Source organism: Rhinopithecus roxellana, chromosome 19, assembly GCF_007565055.1.
Source record: "Rhinopithecus roxellana isolate Shanxi Qingling chromosome 19, ASM756505v1, whole genome shotgun sequence".
NCBI lineage: Eukaryota > Metazoa > Chordata > Mammalia > Primates > Cercopithecidae > Rhinopithecus > Rhinopithecus roxellana.
In genome coordinates, this window is record NC_044567.1 from 55,063,579 (window position 1) to 55,084,840 (window position 21,262).

Below are 21,262 nucleotides of genomic sequence, written 5' to 3' on the forward strand. Positions count from 1 at the left end.
CTCACCATGCCTCTGCCCTCGTCCCGTCTTCTCACCATGCTCCTGCCCTTGTCTCCATCTTCTCACCATGCCCGTGCCCTCGCCCCCTATCTTCTCACCATGCCCCTGCCCTCACCCCGTCTTCTCACCATGCCCCTGCCCTCGCCTCCGTCTTCTCACCATGCCCCTGCCCTCGCCCCCGTCTTCTCACCATGCCCCTGCCCTCGTCCCATCTTCTCACCATGCCCCTGCCCTCACCCTCTGTCTTTGTGTGTCATTGTGGCATCTCTCAGAGCATTTGTGTATGGGACAGAGCATTTGTGTATTGGGGGCGGGGGGCAGGTGTTGGAGTCTATGTGTCTGCCTGGATGTATTTACGTAGATCAGTTTATGTGTTTGTATGCCTTTTTCTTTTTTTTAGTTGTGGAGATAAATATATATAACATTTGCCATGTTAACCATTTCTAACTTCAGTGACATAAATTACATTTACAGAGTGTTGTGCAACTCTATATGGTTACTTCTTTTATCTTTGTCTATATCTGTGTCTGGGTTGTGTCCGACTCTGTGCTTGTCTAGGTCCATTTGTCTGTGTGTCTGTAAGTCTGTGTGTGTCTTAGTGTCTGTGTCTGAGTGCAAAGTTCTGTGTGTCTGCCTCTGGGGGCCTGTCTAGGGGTCTTTTGGTGTGCCTGTCCATGTCTGTCTGTGTTTATGTGTCCGTGTGCATCCATCCAACTGTGGCCACGTGTGTTATCCGTATGTGTTCATGTGGGATGTCTATATCTCTGTGTCTGTATTTGTGTCTATACCTGTTTGTGTCTGTATATCCTGGAGTATCTATGTCTCTGTATGGGGTTCATGTGTCCCCATGGAGGTCTCTTTCTGTGTTTCCATGTCTCTGTGTCCACATCTATAGCTGTCTTTTTTTTTTTTTTTTGAGATGGAGTCCCGCTCTGTCGCCCAGGCTGGAGTGCAGTGGCACAATCTTGGCTCACTGTGACCTCCGTCTCCTGGATTCAAGCTATTCTCCTACCTCAGCCTCCCGAGTCGCTGGGATTACAGGCATCTGCCACCACGCCCGGCTAGTTTTTGTATTTTTAATAGAGACGGGGTTTCACCACATTGGCCAGGCTGGTCTCAAGCTCCTGACCTCAGGCGATCCACTCACCTCGGCCTCCCAAAGTGCTGGGATTATAGGCGTGAACCACCATGCCCAGCCTTTTTTTTTTTTTTTTTTTCTTTGAGACAGAGTGTTGCTTTTGTTGCCCAGGCTGGAGTATAATGGCGCGACCTCAGCTTACTGCAACCTTGGCCTGCCATGTTTAAGCAATTCTCCTGCTTCAGCCTCCCAAGTAGCTGGGACTACAGGCATGTACCACCACACCCAGCTAATTTTGTGTTTTTAGTATAAGAGACAAGATTTCACCATGTTGGCCAGGCTGGTCTCAAACTCCTGACCTCAGGTGATCCACCCACCTTGGCCTCCCAAAGTGCTGGGATTGCAGGTGCGAGCCACCTCGTCTGGCCTTTTTTTTTTTTTTTTTTTCTTTCCCAGACAGAGTCTTGCTCTGTTGCCCAGGTTCGAGTGCAGTGGCATGATCTCGGCCCACTGCAACCTCCGCCTCCTGGGTTCAAGCGATTCTCCCACCTCAGCCTCCCGAGTAGCTGGGCTTACAGGTGTGAGCCACCAGGCCTGGCTAATTTTTTTGTATTTAGTAAAGATGGGGTTTCACCATGTTGGTCAGGCTGGTCTCAAAACTCCTGCCCTCCAGTGATCCACCCGCCTCTGCCTCTAAAAGTGCTGGGATTACAGGCATGAGCCAGCATGTCCAACCAATGTATCTTTCTGATTCTGGGTCCATGTGAGTCTGAGTTTGCTTTGGTCCCATTCATGTCTGTGTCTGTGTCTGTGTCTGTGAGTATATGTTCCTGAATGTCTGTGTTCATGTCCATGTTTGTGTGTAACTATGTGTCTGTGTGCCAGTCTGGATCTCTCTGTTAGAGGGAGGATTTCTTTATATGTGGGTCTTCTTGTGTCTGCCTGCCTTCCCTTTTACCTACCTCCCTGTCTGTCTGTCCTCACCTGTCTCTGCCTGCCTGCCTCTGTGTTTCTCTTTGCCTCTGCTTTTGTCTGCCTCTGCTGTGTGTGTGTGTGTGCGCGCCCGTCTGTATCAGGGATCAGCATACCATGGCCCACAAGCTAATAATGGTTTACATTTTTATATGGTTAAACAAAAAATCAAACGAGTACTATTTCATGACTCATGAAAATTGTATAAAAGTCAGATTTTAGTGTCCATAAAGTTGTTTGGAATATAACCATGCTTATTTGTTTACACTGTGTCTATGGCTGATTTCACATTACAGAGCAGAGTTGAGTAGTTGCCACAGGCTGTGTGGTTCACACGGCCTAGAATATTTGCAATCCAGCTCATTACAGAAAAAGCTTGCTGACTTCAATCTCTGTCCATGTTCCATGTGTCACATTCTTTGTGTTAGTGTCACTGTGTGTGTTCATGTTTGTACAATTGTATCTTCATGTATGTGTGTGTAGGCTCCATCTCTGTTCAGCCCCGTTGACTGTTCATCTCTCCCTCCTGCTCACTTTAATTTTTCCCTCCCTCCCTCCCTCCCTTCTTTCTTCTTTCTTCCTTTCTCCTTCTTCCCTCCCTTCCTGCCTTTCTACCTTCCTTTCCCAGGGTCTCACTCTGTCACCCAGGCTGGAGTGCACTGGCACAATCACAGCTCTCTGCAGCCTCGACCTCCTGGGCTCAGGTGATTCTCCCACCTCAGTCTGTCAAGTAGCTGGGACTACAGGCGTGCACCACCACACCTGGCTAATTTTTTATATTTTTAAAATAGAAACGGGGCTTTGCCATGTTGCCCAAGCTGGCCTTGATCTCCTGGACTAAAGCAGTCTGCCTCGGCCTCCCACAGTGCTGGGCCTCTCTTTTGTATCTCTACTCTTCCTTAGTATCTGTTTTTCTCCGTTTCACCCCGGCCATTTCTCGTTTCCCTCTTCCTTTTATTCCCCTACCCCACATTCTCTGAGTGTGGTCTTCGGCTGGTGCTTTGTACCAAAGCTCCTTCATGCTCTGTGTTATGCATTTATGTGTGTTTCAGAACAAGCATCTCCAGTGTTCTTCTCTGGAGAGAAGTAATGCTGGAGGATAGATTATGGAGACCCTGGCTACTGTGGAGGGCACTTTTGGGGAGTAGGGAAGGGAGCTTGTCTGACTTGGGGACCAGCTATGTGAGTCTCCTAGACTCATGGGTGACCTCCAGAGGGAAGGTAAAGCAGAGATTTCTGGGCAGCAGTTTCTGTGTAGACTGTGTAGTCTGATTCTTCTTCCTTTCTTTCTCAGTTTTTTCCCTGTCCTTGCCTCAGGATGCACCTCTGGACTGTTATTAATCTCAGTCTCCCCATGCCCTTCCCACCTCTAGCTCTGTCACTGTGTGGACAGCACTCACAGCATCGGACAGTTCTCTGTATCCTGTCTGTGGGCCCTCCTAGGTTTCCAAAATGCACTCCAGGCTGAAGCCTTGGAGCTCCAAGCTGTGCAGCTGGGGCCACACAAAGGAACTGATGGATCTGCTGGCTAGGGGACAGCTGTTTCTCAGCAGTGATCCCCAAAGAGTTAACATCTACAGCCTCAAACTTTTCAGGCTATTAATCTCTAATGAGGACTAGGCAGTTGGCAGTTTTGGGAAGAAAATGCCAAGAAAGGACCCAGTTCTCCAAGTATCTAAGCCACTGCTTCTGAGCATGCACAAGAGTCACTGAGTGTCCCTTCCTTACTCTCAGGGTGGGGAGGCAGACCATGTGTTCCTGGAGCCTGGGCCTTCCCTGGGTCACCTCACCTCACAACCACAGGTCCCTTAGATAGGATTCACACAGCCCGTTTACCCAGATCCTGGGCCACAGGTCTGCTAGCTCTCTCACGCAGCATGTCTCCCTTCATCCCTCCTCCCTCTCTCACTCCTTTTTGGCTTTTGTTTGGCTGAGGAAATGGAAAGCTCACACAGGAAGTGCTGGGTCTCATTTGCTTGAGATGCTGAGTCTGTTTTCTCTTTGGATGCTGCAGCAAATGGCTCGTTGCCGGCTCTGAGCTGCTGCCCATCTTTGGGCAAGGGCTCAATCTACAGGCAGGCACGTGGTCTAAGCTACAGCCATCCCCGGCTGGGCTTCACATTCTGGGCTACAGAGAGGCAGAGGGGGTTGGGACATTTGAGTCATATTTGCTTAGTCTTCTCAGACTTCTTCACGAGGAGAGCAAATCTGACCAAATAGTATATTGAATTTAATTGCCCAGCAAATACATTACTGTAGCTGTGGATACCACTTGCTCTCTCATGAAACCAGACTGGGCTAGAGAGATCAGTGTAATAGAGAAAAACGTCTCCTCCTGTGCTCTCTTTCTTTCTCTCTGCAGTTAGGATCAGCAGCTGATTATCTCTGGAATGCAAGTTTAAGCATGAAAGAGAGGCTTTGCTATCCTGGGGCCTGACCCCAAGGCATGGCTATTTAAGGACTGGTGCCCCTGTTCAACAGAGCAAACCTGGCCTGACTACCACTGAGGGTAGTCCCACCTCAGAGCCTTCAGATCAGAGGACTGGAAAAGTGGAATCAGAATTGCACCTTCCTTCTTTTGTTTCTCATATTCTCATGTAGCTTCCTAATACTCACTGAGTAAGTACTCTGAGAGATTGGCAAGGGTATGGTGCTTCTGTGGGTTTCAAACTTTATCTTGTGCCCACCGACCTTATAGATTGAAGAGGCTTTTCTATTAAGGTCATGGAGAATAACACACCCCAGTGGTTCTGTAGATGCCGAAACTGTCACCCCCCTGACGCTTGTAAAGTCCTTGTTGCTGCTCTTCGTTTTGAAGGGTTTGGAAATGCTCTCGAGGGAGCAGGAAGGAAATGGCTGCTGTTTAGTGCCCTTTCGAAATGGCTGCTGTTTAGTGCCCTTTCTTGGCATGCTTTCATTGGTCTTTGCCTGCGTTTCTTCTTTGCAAAGATACATTTCTCTGATCCTAAGGTGACCAGAGAGCCTGTTTTTCCTACAAAGAGGAAGTCCCCTTTGCTTTTCCTCCAGAAACCCCACTTCCAAATGGTCTCTTGACACGTGGGACCCTTCTTTCATCTCTCTTCCTTCATTCCCTCCCTGTCTTTCATTGTTACCTTCTTTCCTTATGCAGTTAGAGAATCATTGCACAGCATCTTCCCCTCTCTGGGGGGAATTCCAGGGTTCATCATTAGTTTCCTTGGTTCTCTCCTTTTCCTTCCAGTCAAGTCCATAGTAGCAGGCACATGTGGAACACTTAGGGTGGTGATGAGAGTATTGCCGGCACTGCAGAGTGAGGAGGGCAGGATTGCTGGGCATGGGTGCCTTCCCTCACTGTGGCACTTATTAGATCTGTGTGCTAGAGCCAGCATGTATGGAAGCAAGTTGATTTCCCGTTTGTACCCGTTAGGGATTATAACAGAATGGCTTCGTAATCCCAGGAGTTTGTTGGTATAGAGGATTATAGCAGGATGTGGAGAGTGGTCTGGGGCCACTGTGAAAGTGGGTGTAGAGTGCTTCGTCTATTTAGAACAGACTGCTGTGTTTGGAGGGCCCATCTACTTGCCCCATCTGCTAGCAGAGTTTGTGTTCCCTTCCACACCAAGCCTCTGGTGAGAAGGGAGAGGCAGCTGCGCCCCTACTTCGTTCGGCAAGTGAGCACAAGCAAAGTCATGCTAGAGAGTAGTAGAGCTACAGGCTTCATGAACCTGAGCATAGTGACCCCTTGCATCCCAGGACCTTTGGCAAGGCTAGGGCAGTGGGACAGCCTACCTCATTTCAGTCTCTGCCGAGGCCAAATCTTCACTTATCCTGATCTCTAGTTCTCAGTAAGTGAAAGAGTCAGGGGACTTTGAGAACATCCAAACCTAGCCCAGCTGTGGCAGTTGGTTTATTGCTTTCAGCTGGTACTTGAACCCAGGTCCTAGTCTTGGAGGCTTTCCCAGGTTTAATCCCCAGAGCTTTCTCTGCAGCTGTATGACACTGCGCTGACCCCGAATGAGGATAGGAAAATAGAACCAGTGCCAAGCCAGAGTCTCTTTTTCATTTGGAGTCTGGCTGTCTGCCCATGACCAGGGTTACATAATGGGAAACATAGCTGGGGCTCTGGAGAGCCCGCGTTTCACCAGGCTGCCCAGACCTTCGCATTCTGATGCTATATATCTTCCTAATTGTAGCTCGGATGCATTTATCACACTGTTGGATTGGAGTACTGTTTAAAAAAAAAACTCTAGAAATTCTTGTACTTGCTGCTTTTCCATGGTTCATCTTCCATAGTCTATAGAGCACAGTGGATAAGGGTCGTAGGGAGCCCTCTGAGGTCTTGTCACATAGGGAGAAAGAGGGATACATAGGGCATATGCAGTAAGCTGACTTCCTCAGGGAGCTTCCATGTGTTGACTCTGTAGATGAGAGAGAAATTCTCAAGTTGAAAACAGCTAGTTCACTCACCTTCATAGGGCAGCTCTGAAATAAGAACTAATCCCAAGTCTAATCGGCACCCCTTCAAGGACGCTTAATACGTCTTCCCAAAAGGGCATTTTAGGAGGTCACTGAGTAATAGTCCATCAGCACTTCCCTGAAGGAAGTGGTGGTGACTGTGGGAAGCCCCTTTGCTACCCTGGCTCCCCACCCAGTCTCCCTGGCTCCGGGTTGGGGCGTTAGCACTGCAGCCTGGCACCAGGGGGTTCCTCTTCCTCCAAATGCTGAGTGTGGGGCACACGTGATCTCTCCCACGGCAGGAGCCCCTGTCCCCTCCCCACGCCTCCCATAGGACTCCTTGTGAGAGGAAGGGGCGTTGGCCTAAGGCTCCAGTCTGACCCCAGCAGGGTACAGCAGCTGACCCCAGGGAGAGTACTTTCCAGCTCTGAGCTGAGGTTATTTGGGTCCAGTGTGTGCTAAGCTAAGAAGACGTGTTGGAGTGGTTACAGCTAAAAGTTTGGAGAGGCAGGAACCGTGAGAATCCGCACCAGGGAGGCCGCCGAGGGCTCCCCTCATGCCGTGGAGATGTCAGGATCCCCTAGGGGCTGCTCTTTCCCAAACACACAGTGCTGATGGGTTTAACACACCACAGTGGTACGACAGAGGCTGTACACACGAGTGTAGCTTTGGAGAACTGAAATCAAATAAGGCACCGACCCCATACATGTTGGGGGCAGTGGATGGTAGAGGTGCTCTATACTTGAGAAATCCTGGAATGAGGTTACTGTGACCTATTGCTGGTCATGGGGTTCCAGCTGCCCTGCTTAGAACGTGGAGAGGTTTATATTCTTGCAGTAGGGCAAGATGTCTAAGCTTCAGAATTGATTTGCCCTTTTGGGAAAAATTGATTTAGGGTGAGTACTCTCCCAAAGGCCCAAGTTGACTTGTTGGTATAAACGAGAAATATAGAAGGGATTATCTTCACCTAAGTCTTATAATCTGTAGTGGCCGGTCACCCAGTAAACATCTTATTCTTAGAGGACGGTATCTTGCTGCTCCTATCTTAACTCCTGGAATGGTGACCTTTGATACCTTTCTCTCTTCTTTGTATCGTGTGGCATCTAGATGACACGTTGTTGCTAGAAATCTCCAGGAGCTGCATAGAATTCTCCCCGTCTCCACCCCAACCCTGGGTCTGTTGAGCTCCCTAGCACTGAGGTACCAGAATCAAATCCTTAGCCTGCTGCAGACAGAGTTGGCATGACATCTTGACTTTCCAAGAGGCGTGCTGAGCCATTTCAAGCCCAGGTATTATTCTTATAACTCTGCCAGACTTACTGGATTCAAGTCCATTTCTGCTGCTAGCTGCTGACTTCCCGCAGTTTTCTCCAGTGAAGTGAGAAGTTCTCCAGGGCAACAGTGGTCTTATGTTAGCCTCTGACCCCTGTGTGGAGAGTTGTAGGCTAGGATGTAATGGCCCACAGGGAAACAGTTTGAAAAAGCAGATATTGCATGTCTCAGGTGTGGTTCTCTTGTTATAGCCGTTTGTCTGTCTTTGTGTCTGTACCACATGGGTGTCCTCTTTTTCGGCTTCCTGGTGCCTAGCTTCTGTGCCATCTTGGCTGTATTTCCAGATCTCCTCACTCCAGGAACCAGAAGAGCCAACTTGTTTCCCATCTGTACTGCTTCTCTGATCTTCCATAGCTCTGAAACACAATGCACGGCTTCTTCTCACTCAACTCTTTCCGGGTTTGTTCTGCAGCTGTGGAGTTTGAATGTTAGTGTTTAAACAAGCTGGTATTACACAGGAAATGGCCACCTCCACAGGCCCCAGCAGGCTTGTAACGTGGGGTCATTGTACTTGATATTAATCACCAGTCAGCTTGTTCCCCCAGTAAAATATGAAGGAGTGTGTGAGTGCTTCGTCCTCCTTAGACTTGCCAGAAAGATGGACTGAGTCTTGGTCAGGCGTTAGTGCTCCAATCTTTTCGGACTCTCTCCTCCTCTCAGTCCTGCCCCAGTGGAGCTTTCAGAAAAAGTCCTGCCTGACCCCTTCCCTATGAAGCTGGCAGAGTCCCTTTCTGAGCTCTGGGCAAGAAGGTAGATTATTATAGTGTAACGTGTCTCACCTGGCATTCCTTAATCTGTCAGAGGATGCTGCAGTTGGATAACCTCTCCTGTGAGAAAAGCAAAATTTTAGGCACACAGAAACCTATGGCCCCTCTGAGAGCAGGGCTTCTCAGTTCCCTGGACTTCAGCTGCCTTTCTATAGCTATTTGCAGAACTCACCTCAGCCTGAAGGGTTAATCTGATTCCCCGAGTCAATATCCCCCAAACAACCAGCCAGGAGTGTGTGTTGGTTTGTTTCTGTGAAATGTGTTTCCCCAGTCACCTGGGCTGGCCTGGGCTGCATTGTATCGGCCAGCAGCTGCACTGCACTCAAACTGACAGATACATTAAACCTTGGAATTCTGAGGCAATAAAAAGTAAATTAACTCTTATTTTTTTCCTCTCCTGGTGGACTAAGTGAATGCATGTCTGTAGGGAAGCAAGTGAGCCTTGGTTCTGAGTGCATACTTGTAACTAGTCACTGCTGGTTTGTCCCAAACTAGGATCTGGCTTTCAGACTCCAGCCAGGGGTCTGCTGTCCTGGTGTGTGGTGTGTTCTGTGGGGTTGGGCCAGTGGGTCACCTTGCAACTGTTGATCCCTGCTCACTAATCACATCACAGCTGCTGAGAGACTCCCTGGCCTTCATTCTGGGAGCCATAAACAGGCTCATTGGACCCAGTTTCATATTCTCCGGCTGCTTTGTGTCTGTTTGGGGAAGAATCCACCCTAACTTTAGTGGGATATTGTGGGCTCTGGGAATATCCCTAAAATGTACATTGAACCAGAACAAACCAGAAGGACCTGCCTGAGCCCACAGCACTCTAGAGGGTCCATTTAGAATCAAAAGTTGTTTGAGATTATTTGGGAAACCTTTTGGGAAGTTATTTCCCAAGCATTTCCAAAAGAGTGGCAGCTCTTTACAGATCCTCACCCCACCCGAATTTGACTTTTGGCTCCTTGGCCCAGGCCAACCTTGAATCCATAGGGTCCAAGGACTGCTGTCGGGTAAAGGTTAGAAGGTGCTCCTGGTTGGGATGAGGAATTAAAGCAGGAAAACGTTAAGCTTTTCTCCTTCTACAGACAGGAAATCCTATGTTCACCCACAGAACTGACCTCCCAGCCCAGAGGCCTGATTGGGGTAAGATGAGGTGTTGTTGCCCAGCTTCCAGGAATTACCTCATCCTTTTGCAAATATCTTAACTTTTGAGTTCAGACATCTCACCTGGTTTTTCAAAGCACCTCTTCCTTTGAGTTTCCTGACACTCCCTCGCTCCTGTAGAGAGTCACTGTGTAGCCCGTGGGTCTCTGGGTAGTTGTGTTCCTGTCTGTGGTGTTCGATGAAAGGAGATAACTGATGACATGAATGTGAACTGAGTTTGGGTGATCCCACTGAAACACCAGAAGAAGGCAGCTCCTCACAACCAGAGTACAAGACCAATCGGAATTAACCAGAGCAGAAATGACCTCTCGTTGAAGACTTTGTGTATTTCCTGGGTTCTGCACAGTCTAGCTTGGCTCTTGGACCACTTTTCTTTATATTTCTGAGTTGGGAACTCTGGGCACTCCCTACGTCTTTTGGCATCAGCTGCTGTCTTACAAATCAACATTGAGGTAGGGATTCTCAGCCACCTTATTTTTGCAGTGAGTCTTAAGGTTTTGGTACAAGGTGGGTGGTAATGGGCAAAAAGGCATATGTGGGCAGGGGTCCCTAGTGGTGGCCAGCAGTCTCTGGGAGGAGTCAGTTTTGGTTTATCTGAGCCTTAGGGGACAGGAGAGCATGGTAATGAGAACCACATGGTACCACATATTTCTTCATCTTGGATCCAAGATGGTAGGGGTGGGAGGATGAGAGAGGGATGTGGGGCCTCCCACTGTGGCAGCCGTGGGTAATTTTCGGCCGCCTCTCTCTGGCTAGGGATGCTGCTGCCCACACCACCCCCAACCCCCAGCTATGTCCTGCAGCAGCCTTGACCTGCACAGCACCAACCAGGGCCCCCAAGCCAAAAATTCAGCTGGGAGACTTTTCACCTTCTTCCCTCACTGTCGTCTTTCCTGTTTATTTTCCAAATTGCTGCTCTGCAGCCGAGCAGTGCCTGTTGGCCAAAGCTCACCAGTGCTGTGGGATCAGACTCAGGCAGTGGGCTCAAGTGGCCAGCAGGGCACTGGGGGAGGAAGCGGGGAACTGGAAGAGCCTCCCTGTGCGTCTCCCATGGGCAGCACTAACCTCGGAGGCGGCCCTGAGCAGTCCTATCACATCCGGTGCTTGTCTCTGCAGCCGGGACCGGAGGATAAACTATCAGGGCTGTGGGGCAGTGCATCATTCCTCTTATTATTTTCTTCTCTGCAGATGGGGTCGTGGAAAGTTCAGTTCCTTTTAACCCTCGAAGTTCTGTTTATTCTACAGCTGGTAGCCTGAATGCCGCGTTTCCCATTACATCACAAAGGAGCTCAGGCAGATCTCTGCACAGAAACGTGTTGCAACTGTTTATTTTTTTCCATATTTAAACATTTCTGACAGCCAAACCCGGCTGAGCCAAAAGATGGAGCTTTGTGAATGAGTCTGGTTGTCGGTGTCTGCGCTGAGAGAGGCTTTAGAAAACTCATCCCTCCGGTGATTCTTCCCAAACATGTTCTTTTTCCTGGGTAAAGCCTGTGAAGCGAGTTACTTCTGCAGTACACGTGTGTTGATTATGTGCCGTTGTGTGATTAATGGGGCTGTGTTCTGCCTGGTTCCCAGGACACTCTTGAAAACAAGATGTTTCATTTCATTGCCTTTTCCTAGTGCAATGATTACAGTAAATAAACCAGTGCAGCCTCCTTCCACCTGGAGCCAGTCAGGGAGTTCCCATCCCTCTGTTCGACTTTCTTCCCCACTGTCACCTTCAGTGGCATGTGCCTTGAATGCTTTCTTTTCTGCCGTCTCCCAAAGATTCTCAGTCTCCAAGAGAAACAGGTTGCTTAGATCTGAGACCCCTCCCTGTTACGACTCATAGGCAGTAACTCCACTGGGGAGATTCTTCTTGGTTGTTTTTAGTGAGAGGGTCTCACTGTGTTGCCCAGTCTGGTCTTGAACTCCTGGCCTCAAGTGATCCTCCCTTCTCGTGTTCCCAAAGTACTGGGATTACAGGCGTGGCCCACCACACCCAGCCCAGGATGATTCTTACAGCTCTCTTTACATATTGCCTCTTGCCACTCTAGCTCGTGAATCTAATTGTGAAGCTTGTCTTTGTATTTCTCCTATGGATCTCTCTTCTTTTAGAGTAAAACTTAGCATCCATAGGATACTGTCTGTTCCAGACTCCTAGTTAGGTGCTTCCCTGGAGAAGAAAGCCAAGTCTGGAGCCTTGGCTGGCCCTATGTCTTTACCACAATTTGTAGTATCCCTGGGTAGGCAAAAAAAAAAAAAAAAAAAAAGGCCTTATGGATCCTCAGCACCCACCGAAGCAGGACTCTGGCCCACAGTCGATTTTTGACAAGTGATGGTGACAGAGAAATGAACCTCCTTTTTTATAATTCTACCCTGAAATTGAATTAGGGAGAGCCAAACTTCGCAGTTTCAAGGTTTCTTCTCAGATTCAACCAGGACCTGGTGATACACAGTTAAGCCAGCCAGCCAGCCGTCCCAGTTTGCCCAGGACTGGGGGGTTTCTGGGGATGTTCAGTGCTAAAACCGGAACAGTCCCACACAAACCAGAATGGTTGGTCACCCTGTATCTAACCTTCCACACGTGAGAGAAAGGAGTAGAAGCATGGAATGGCTGAGACAGCGCTAATGAAGTGTGTAAGAGGCTTTACCTTCCTGTGAGGATCTTGATGGGCCAGGAATGAGGTTTTTGTTTGTTTGATTGATTGATTGATTGCCTGCCTATATGTAGGGAAGAGATTTCTAAAGCATTGTAGGAGGAAAACCTGCATGACTCTTGCTGTATTGTGACTAGACCCGCCATGGCTGTGGCTGGGGGAGGAGAGGCTGGTGCTCAGTTGCTGTCTGTATGGCATATACTTGGCTGGACAGCGGTGGGGAATTCTGGGAGCAGCCTCAGGCACTGGGTGTCTAGAGTGTTTGAGTAAGCGTCTCAGGCACACTGTCTGGAAAGATGACAGGACCCTGCATTAGGCAACTGATTCTCTAAATTCTTTTTCCTCTCTGGTGAGGATTACAAACTCCCCCTAATCAATTTCAACTTTGCGTAGATCCACATACACATACCTTAGATTGCTGCCTTGGGCACAGTTATGTTTCCTACCAATTGGGGTATGATTTCCTGGCAGATGCCAGCCTAGACAACATTTGCTGCAAGTACTTCCCTGCTCGCAAGTACTGAGAATTCTTTTTTTTACTGGCTCCTCTTTAGAGCTGCTCTTTTCTTACTTTATTTCTCACAGTGTTGCTGTGGATGTGTGGTCGACGCTGGCTGATTTCTGTAACATACTGACTGCAGTGAATCAGTCTGAGGTGCCACTGTACAAGGACCCGGATGATGACCTCACCCTTCTTATCCTGGAAGAGGATCGGCTTCTCTCGGGCTTTGTCCCCTTGCTGGCTGCCCCTCAGGACCCCTGCTACGTGGAGAAAACCTCGGATAAGGTCAGCCCCAGGCCAAACATCCCTCCCCATTTGCCCCTCCTCTTAATTCTCCAGACTTTTTTATTCTTGGGAAGTTTTCTGTGCAAATGGAACATGATTAAGTCATTGAGAAGGGTGTTAAGGGAAAATATCGACCTTTTAGCCGCTGACATCCAGCTCTGTGTCCTGAAAAAAAAAAAAGCCCTCTCGACTTCCTTTGGTGTGTGTGTGTGCTCGCTGGCATGTTGTATATACGATCATTTCCTCACTTGTTTAAATAGTGCAGCTTGTGTTGGCAGTGCTCTCACTCAGCTCCAAATGGTTTGCATCATGCTCAAAGCACCCTCCTTTCTCCCCCCTTCCTCCACCCCGCCCCCCCGCCCCACCACAAAACTCTGCACTAGGAAAACAGCCAGGGCTTTTTCCCTTCTCTAAGGAGGAGAGTGATAAATAGGTGACTAGAGAGAAGCAGACACCATGTGTTAACTTAGAAAAAAAAACCTGTAGGAATATGAAGCATTCCCCGCTGCCTGGTTTCTATTTTCCTTCCTCTGAGGACTGTGTTTTAACCTGAACATTTTTCTTTCCTGTCTGTTTATAGAAAACAAAGCCGATTCCCTGTTGCTGATGGGGACTGTGGAGCTCTTAGTCTCTGCTTAACAGTTGGGTTTTCAGCCAGGTAAAGAGTAGGGTAGTCCAGTCGGCCTCACCTTTCCCGCGTGTAGTAACAATTACTAGGCTAGGGACGTAATAGGCACTGAACTTGGGAGCGAAGTGCTGTGTGGAGGCAGGAAGACCCTGTGACTGACTTCTCTGCAGAGCAGTGAGCATCACGTCCCTTGGGGGACAGGCCTTCGGGGAGGTTCCACAAATGTCTTCTCGGGAGGAAGTCTTTTGACCTAGATGAAGGATATACTAGGGACATAGGGAGATGTTAAAAAAAAAAAAAAGTGAAAGTTCCAAACATGAACCACAAATATGAGAGACTTTATATAGAATATAAAGTCTTGGCCTGTTGCAGTGGCTCACACCTTTAATCCCAGCACTTTGAGAGGCGGAGACGGGAGGATCACTTGAGCCCAGGAGTTTGAGACCATCCCAGGCAACATGAGAAGCCTGTCTCTAAAAACAAACAAACAAACAAACTGTTTTAGTATAAAAGAGTATTTGTTCACCGTAGGAAATTTGGAAAACACACACAAATAAAAAGAAGAAAAATTATCCGTAATCCTTCTTTCTACCCAGAAGAGCACTGTTATTTTGCTGATCATATATAATCATATTTAATTTCTAGTATACACACACACACACTCTTTTCAGTAAAACTGGAGGTTATGTTAATATTAATATATACTATTTGTTTTTAATTTTTTTTTTTTTTTAGATAGGGTCTCACTCTGTTGCCCAGGCTGGAGTGTGGTGACACAATCTCAGCTCGCTGCAACCTCTGCCTCCCAGGCTCAAGCAATCCTCCTATCTCAGCCTCCCGCATAGCTAGGACTACAGGCACCCACCTCCATACCTAGCTAATATTTGTATTTTTGAATAGAGATGGAGTTTCGCCATGTTGCCAGGCTGGTCTCAAACTCCTGAGCTCAAGCGATGTACCTGCGTCAGCCTCCCAGAGTGCTAGGATTATAGGTGTGAGCTAACATGCCCAGCTGTGTATACTATTTGTAATCTACTTTTTTCCTCATTTTTTAATATATTCTTATATGGAATCATTTTTTATAGTTACCCAGAATTCTTTTATATTCCAAGATTTCTTTAACCCATCTTTGCTTTATTGAATCAAGAGAATGTTCCCAATTTTTTTTTTTTTTTTTTTTTTTTTTTTGAGACGGAGTCTTGCTCTGCCGCCCAGGCTGGAGTGCAGTGGCCGGATCTCAGCTCACTGCAAGCTCCGCCTCCCGGGTTCACGCCATTCTCCTGTCTCAGCCTCCCGAGTAGCTGGGACTACAGGCGCCCGCCTCGTCGCCCGGCTAGTTTTTTGTATTTTTTAGTAGAGACGGGGTTTCACCGTGTTAGCCAGGATGGTCTCGATCTCCTGACCTCGTGATCCGCCCGTCTCGGCCTCCCAAAGTGCTGGGATTACAGGCTTGAGCCACCGCGCCCGGCCTGTTCCCAATTTTTTTACAGTTACAAACAGTGAACCAGTTTCTTGTAGCAGAATTTAAGCATATATTCCCTTTGGTCAAATTGCTGTAAGTAGATTAAGGTTCTGGACATTGATATATCAAAAACTCATACTCTGTGGATGCATTTAATGGCTACTATATCTTGGGAATCAGAGAACCCCTCTTTCCCAAGAGGAGTACTTATTTTATGCCTTTCCAACAAAAACTTAGAGTGAAATTCTGCTCTTCTAGTCTCAGAATGGGCAAATAATGGGGATTTGTAGTATGTGAGGCTGAGGACAGCTAACAAGTTGTTTTATACGTGTGGGAGATGTTGAGTTAGAAGAGAGACTGGATGACGTGGCTTGGGCCAGAGGGTCCTCATACTCTTCTTTTGTGATCACAAGGTGGTCTTGATTCCAGAGGATGCTTTTGGGAGTTGGCTATTGAAGCTGTCTTTTAGTGTGGGACAGGTGCTGAGTAGAAGTACTAACCAGCTTCAGACTCTTCCCACACCCCATCTTCATCAGCTCTCTTAGCTCTAGTGTCAGATACCACGTATGTGTTCTGGCTCGAGGAGAGCACAGAGCCAGCACACCAGCCCTCAGCCTGTGTAGTGATCCACAAGCTACCTAGGCGGCAGTTGCGGCTCAGTGAGACTAAGGTAGGTCTCCACTTCAAGGACTGTGAAACAGGTATGTCAAACCTGACATGTCCAAATCCACACTCCTGAATCCTGCCCCACCGGCTACCCACCATCCTGGTCTTCCTTTATGCTTTCCCATCTTGGTTAATGGCAGCTTTGATTTTTGGGCGTCTCATGTCAAAATGCTTGGGGTTATTCTTGGCACTTCTTTCTCACACTTCCACATCTAATCCATTAGCAGTTAACGTCTTCTTTACTGTCTTCTTTACCTTCAAAACACGTACAGGTACAATTCTGTCTTCCCACTGCACCCTGGTTCAGTTCGCTGAAATGCCTTCTGACTGGTTGCTCTGGTTCCTTTCCCCTTCTACTCTTCAGTCTCTTTTTAAAATATCAGTAAGATCATGTCATTTCTTAGTTCAAAACCTTCTGATGGTTGCTCCTATCACTTAGAGTAGAGGCCAAAGTTTTAACAATGGCCCACACTGCCCTCCATTTGATCTAACCCCACCTCCATCCCACTCCCAAGCTCTCTGACCTCAGGTCCTCCTGCTGTCCTTCAACCCAGTGTGCTCTAGTCACACTGACATCCTTGTTGTTCCTCAAACAAACCAAGCATTCGTGCCTCAGGGTCTTTGCAGCTGCTCTTTTCCTAACCGGGAACACGCTGTACTCGGCTGTGTGCCTCTCGCACTCCCTTCTGTCACCTTGGTAAAGAGAGCGTCCCTGGCCACATAATATAATCATATAAAGTGGTACTCTGCTTTATTGTTCCCCACCCACGGCAGGGGAAAATCACGTCTCCTGAGTATCATGTATCAGTCTCTGAGCTAGGTACTTCTGTACAGTATTTCATTAAGTTCTCTAAATAAGCCTGCCATGGAAGTATTATTACCTCCTTTTTTTTTTTTTTTTTAAGAGATGGGTCTCACTTTGTCACCCAGGCTGGAGTCAGTGGCATTATCATAAGTCACTGCCACTTCAGATTCCTGCGCACAAGCCGTCCTCCTGCCCTGGTGGGACCTTTGTCTCCCAGGTTCAAGCAATTCTGTTGCCTCAGGCTCCCAGGTAACTGGGATTACAGGCGCGCCACCATGACCAACTAAATTTTTTTTATTTTGAGTAGCTGGGACTACAGGCATGTGCCACCATGCCTGGCTGATTTAAAAAAAAAAAGTTTTGACCAGGCGTGGTGCTCACGCCTGTAATCCCAGCACTTTGGGAGGCCGAGGCAGGTGGAGCACGAGGTCAGGAGTTTGAGACCAGCCTGGCCAACATTGTGAAGCCCTGTCTACTAAAAATACAAAACTTAGCCAGGTGTGGTGGGCCCTGTAATCCCAGCTACTCGGGAGGCTGAGACAGGAGAATTGCTTGAACCCAGGAGGCGGAGGTTGCAGTGAGCCAAGTTCGTCCCACTGCACTCCAGCTAGGGTGGCAGAGCAAGACTCCATCTCAAAAAAAAAAAAAAAAAATTGGAGACGGGACCTCACCATCTTGCCCAGGCTGATCTCGAACTCCTAGGCTCCAGTCATCCTCCTGCCTCGGCCTCCTCAAGTGGTGGGATTGTAGGCGTGAGCCACCCCCTTCAAATTTTGTAAAAGAGGATACTGAAGCTCAAGAGAAAAGAATGATGATAAGCTCATATGCTTCATCTCCGTGGCCAACCTAGGAGATTAGCGTGGATGTGTCAGGGAATCTTTAGGAACTCTTGACCTTTTAGAAATCTGCAAAAGGGGGCCTAGCATGGTGGCTCACGCCTGTAATCGCAACACTTTGGGAGGCTGAGGTGGGCGGATCACTTGAGGCTAGGAGTTTGAGACCAGCCTGGCAAACACAGTGAAACCCCGTCTCTACTAAATTAGCCAGGCATGGTGGTGCGCACCTGTAGTCCCAGCTACTCGGGAGGCTGAGGCATGAGAATTGCTTGAGCCCGGGAGGCGGAGTTGCAGTGAGCTGAGATTGTGCCACTGCACTCCAGCCTGGGTGACAGAGTGAGACTCTGTCTCAAAAAATATATAAATAAAAATTAAAAAAAGAAAAATCTGCAAAAGGGCCAGGCATGGTGGCTCACACCGGTAATCCCAATATTCTGGAAGGCCAAAGTGGGAGGAGCACTTGAGGCCAGGATCTCTAAACCAACCTATGTGACATAGTGAGGCCCTGTTTTAAACAAGTTTAAACAAACAAGTTGAAACATAGCCAGGTGTGGTGGCAAGCACCTGTAGGCCCAGCTACTCAGGAGCCTGAGGCGGGAGAATTTTTTAAGTGCAGGGGTTCGAGGCTCATTATGATTGTGCCACTGCACTCCAGCCTGGGTCTCAGAACGAGACCCCGTCTGAAAAAAATAAAAAAGAGATTTGAAAAATATAAACGTTTCCTCCAGCTTCTAGGGTTCATCACTAGGAAACGTAAAACATATCTCAGGTGCTCGTCTGTGGCAGCAATGTGAGCAGTTTTATTACTGGTCGAGATTAGTCTCATGTTTCGTCCTGCCTTGGTGCTTACTCTGCAGATATTTACTAAACACGTATTGCCAACACCGCCTGGGAGATGCAGACACGTAAGGCAACTATCTTCCTAGTTTGAGAGAGAGTCTGTGCCATATGTGAAGATGTGAATGGCAGCATCAGTGAATTTGAGGAGTTCTTGAGTTTTGTTGAGCTGGTAGTATCCAAGCGAAGGCATTGCTTCAAGAGCGCTGATTTGGCATTAATGTTATCATTGTGTCTTTGAACCAGAAAAGTTTTCACCTTATATGCCTCTGAGTGCAAATACTCTCTTTGTTCCATTCTTTTCTTCAGTGATCTCTGCTCTACTGTTGTGTTAGAGCTCCATTCTTTGTCCTGTGTGTCACTTTTTCTGTCGTCACTTTGATCGGTTTTTGCTTTTCTTCTGCATTCTGGGAAGGTTTCTCAAGTTTGTCCTCTTTATATATTTTTATAGCATTGATTCTACTCTTTACTACAGACTTAAAACCTAGTTCAGGTTTTAAGTCTGCTGTTGCATTATTTGTTCTCTTACATTGTATCTGACAACCTTTATTTTTTGCAGTCCCTTTATATCTTTTTTTTTTTTTTGAGACGGTGTCCCACTCTGTCACCCAGGCTGGAATACAGTGGTGCAATCTCGGCTCACTGCACCCCCTCCACCTCCCAGGTTCAAGTGATTCTCTTGCCTCAGCCCCCTGAATAGCTGGGATTACAGGGGCGTGTGCTGCCACACGTGGCTAATTTTTTTGTGTTTTTAGTAGAGACAGGGTTTTGCCATGTTGGCCAGGTTGGTCTCGAACTCCTGACCTCAAGGTGATCTGCCGGCCTCAGCCTCCCAGAGTGCTGGGATTACACGCATGAGCCACCATGCCCGGCCTCAGTCCCGTTATATCTGTCTTTGCTTTTTCATTCTTCATTTAGCATACTTCACACAGTCTATAATTGGAAGAATTCAGTTGAAGGTCGGGAGCAGTGGCCCATGCCTGTCATCCCAGCACTTTGGGAAGCCAAGGCAGACAGATTACTTGAGCCCAGGAGTTTGAGACCAGCCTGGGAAACATGGCAAAAACTTGTCCCTACAGAAAATATAAAAATTAGCCAGGGTTGATGATATTACACCTGTAGTTCCAGCTCATCAGGAGGCTGAGGTGGAAGAATTGCTTCAGTCCTGGCAGTCTAGGCTGCAGTGAGCTGTGATTGTGCCACCATACTCCAGCCTGAGGGACAGATTGTTTTCTTGGACCTCAGCTTTAGTTTCTACAGCTTGATGCTTGTCACTTACATTTGTTTGAACAAAGAAAGATACTTGCTTCAAACAGATTAGGTAGACTCTCACTGGATACCTTCTTTGTCTACAGTATTTTTTTTTTTTCTTGGAGGTGGAGTCTGACTCTGTCTCCCAAGCTGGAGTGCAGTAGCATGACCCCGGCTCACTGCATCCTCCACCTAACAGATTCAAGTGATTCTCCGGCCTCAGCCTCCCGAGTAGCTGGGACCACAGGCGCCCGCCACCACGCCCGGCTAATTTTTTGTATTTTTAGTAGGGACAGGGTTTCACCGTGTTAACCAGGATGATCTCGATCTCCTGACCTTATGATCCGCCCACCTGGGCCTCCCGAAGTGCTGGGATTCCAGGCGTGAGTCACCGCGCCCGTCCATTTTGTTTGTTTCTTTGTGTTTTTGAGACAGGGTCTCAGTCACCTAGGATGGAATGCAGTGTTGTGATCATAGCTCGTTGCAGTCTCCACCTCCTGGGTTCAGGCGACCCTCCTGCCTCAGCCTCCTGAGTAGCTGGGACTACAGGCGCCCGTCACCTCACCTGGCTAATTGTTTTTACTTTTTTATTAGAGACAAGGCCTCACTGTGTTGCCCAGGCTCGTCTCAAACTCCTGAGCTCAAGCGACCCTCCCGCCTTGGCCTCCCAGAGTGTGCCCACAGATAATAGTTGAAATCCCTCGCTCAAGTATAGAGTTTGTACACATTGAATATCCCTAATCCAAAAATCTGAAATACAAAAGACTCTAAAATCCAAAAGTTTGATTTCAGATTTTCCAATTAGGGATGCTCAGCCAGTAAGTATAAAATGCAATATTCCAAAATCTGAAACACTTGTGGTCCCAGGCATTTTGGATAAAGAATAACCTGTATTAGCAAGTCATTGACCTCAAGGGAGTGGGAAGGGGACCAAGTGTTATGCAATGTCAATAAATGAATTTATTTTCTACGTTTTCTGTTCTGTATACAGTGGAGCTACTATATCAGAGCTAGTCGCTCATGTCTAGTTTTCAGGCTTTTTTTCAGTCTCTTTCATATAAATGATACTGCAACGTCCTGTCACCTTCTTGGAGCTTTGGCCTACCATGTGAAGAAGAAATTCTGTCATTGGGCTACTTTCCGTTCAGTATGGGAATTTACCTTAGACCTCTCTGAACTGCTGAATCATTGCGAGTGGTACTGATTTATAGCAGTGAGAAAGCTTCCAAGTGGTGGTCTGTGTCTACCTCATGAGCTGTCCTCACCCTTTGTGGTAGGCAAAGTAACGCCCCCTCCCCAAAGAGGTTTATGTCTTCTATCTCTGAAACCTGTTACGTGTTACCTTACATGACAAAAAGACTTTTGCAGATGTCATTAAGGTGTTTTTTTTTTTTTTTCCTTTTTTTCTTTTTTTGAGATAGAGTTTCGCTCTGTCATCCAGGCTGGAGTGCAGTGGCTCAGTCTTGGCTCACTGCAACCTCTGCCTCCCGGGTTCAAGTGATTCTCCTGCCTCAACCTCCAGAGTTGCTGGGACTACAAGCACGTGTCTTCACGCCCGGCTAATTTTTGTGTTTTTGGTAGAGATGGGGTTTTGCCATGTTAGCCAGGCTGAT

General features: G+C 47.8%; 1 protein-coding gene across 3 annotated transcripts in view; it reads left to right on the forward strand.

Moving 5' to 3' along the window:
* Positions 1-21,262, forward strand: part of SMG6 (SMG6 nonsense mediated mRNA decay factor) — a 250,270-nt gene that overhangs the window by 121,661 nt on the left and 107,347 nt on the right. For all 3 annotated transcript variants that reach the window (XM_010388492.2, XM_030922768.1, XM_010388493.2), the window contains one exon: positions 12,963-13,164. In XM_010388492.2, the coding sequence (XP_010386794.1) occupies positions 12,963-13,164 (202 nt within the window). The remainder of the gene's footprint in view (positions 1-12,962; positions 13,165-21,262) is intronic.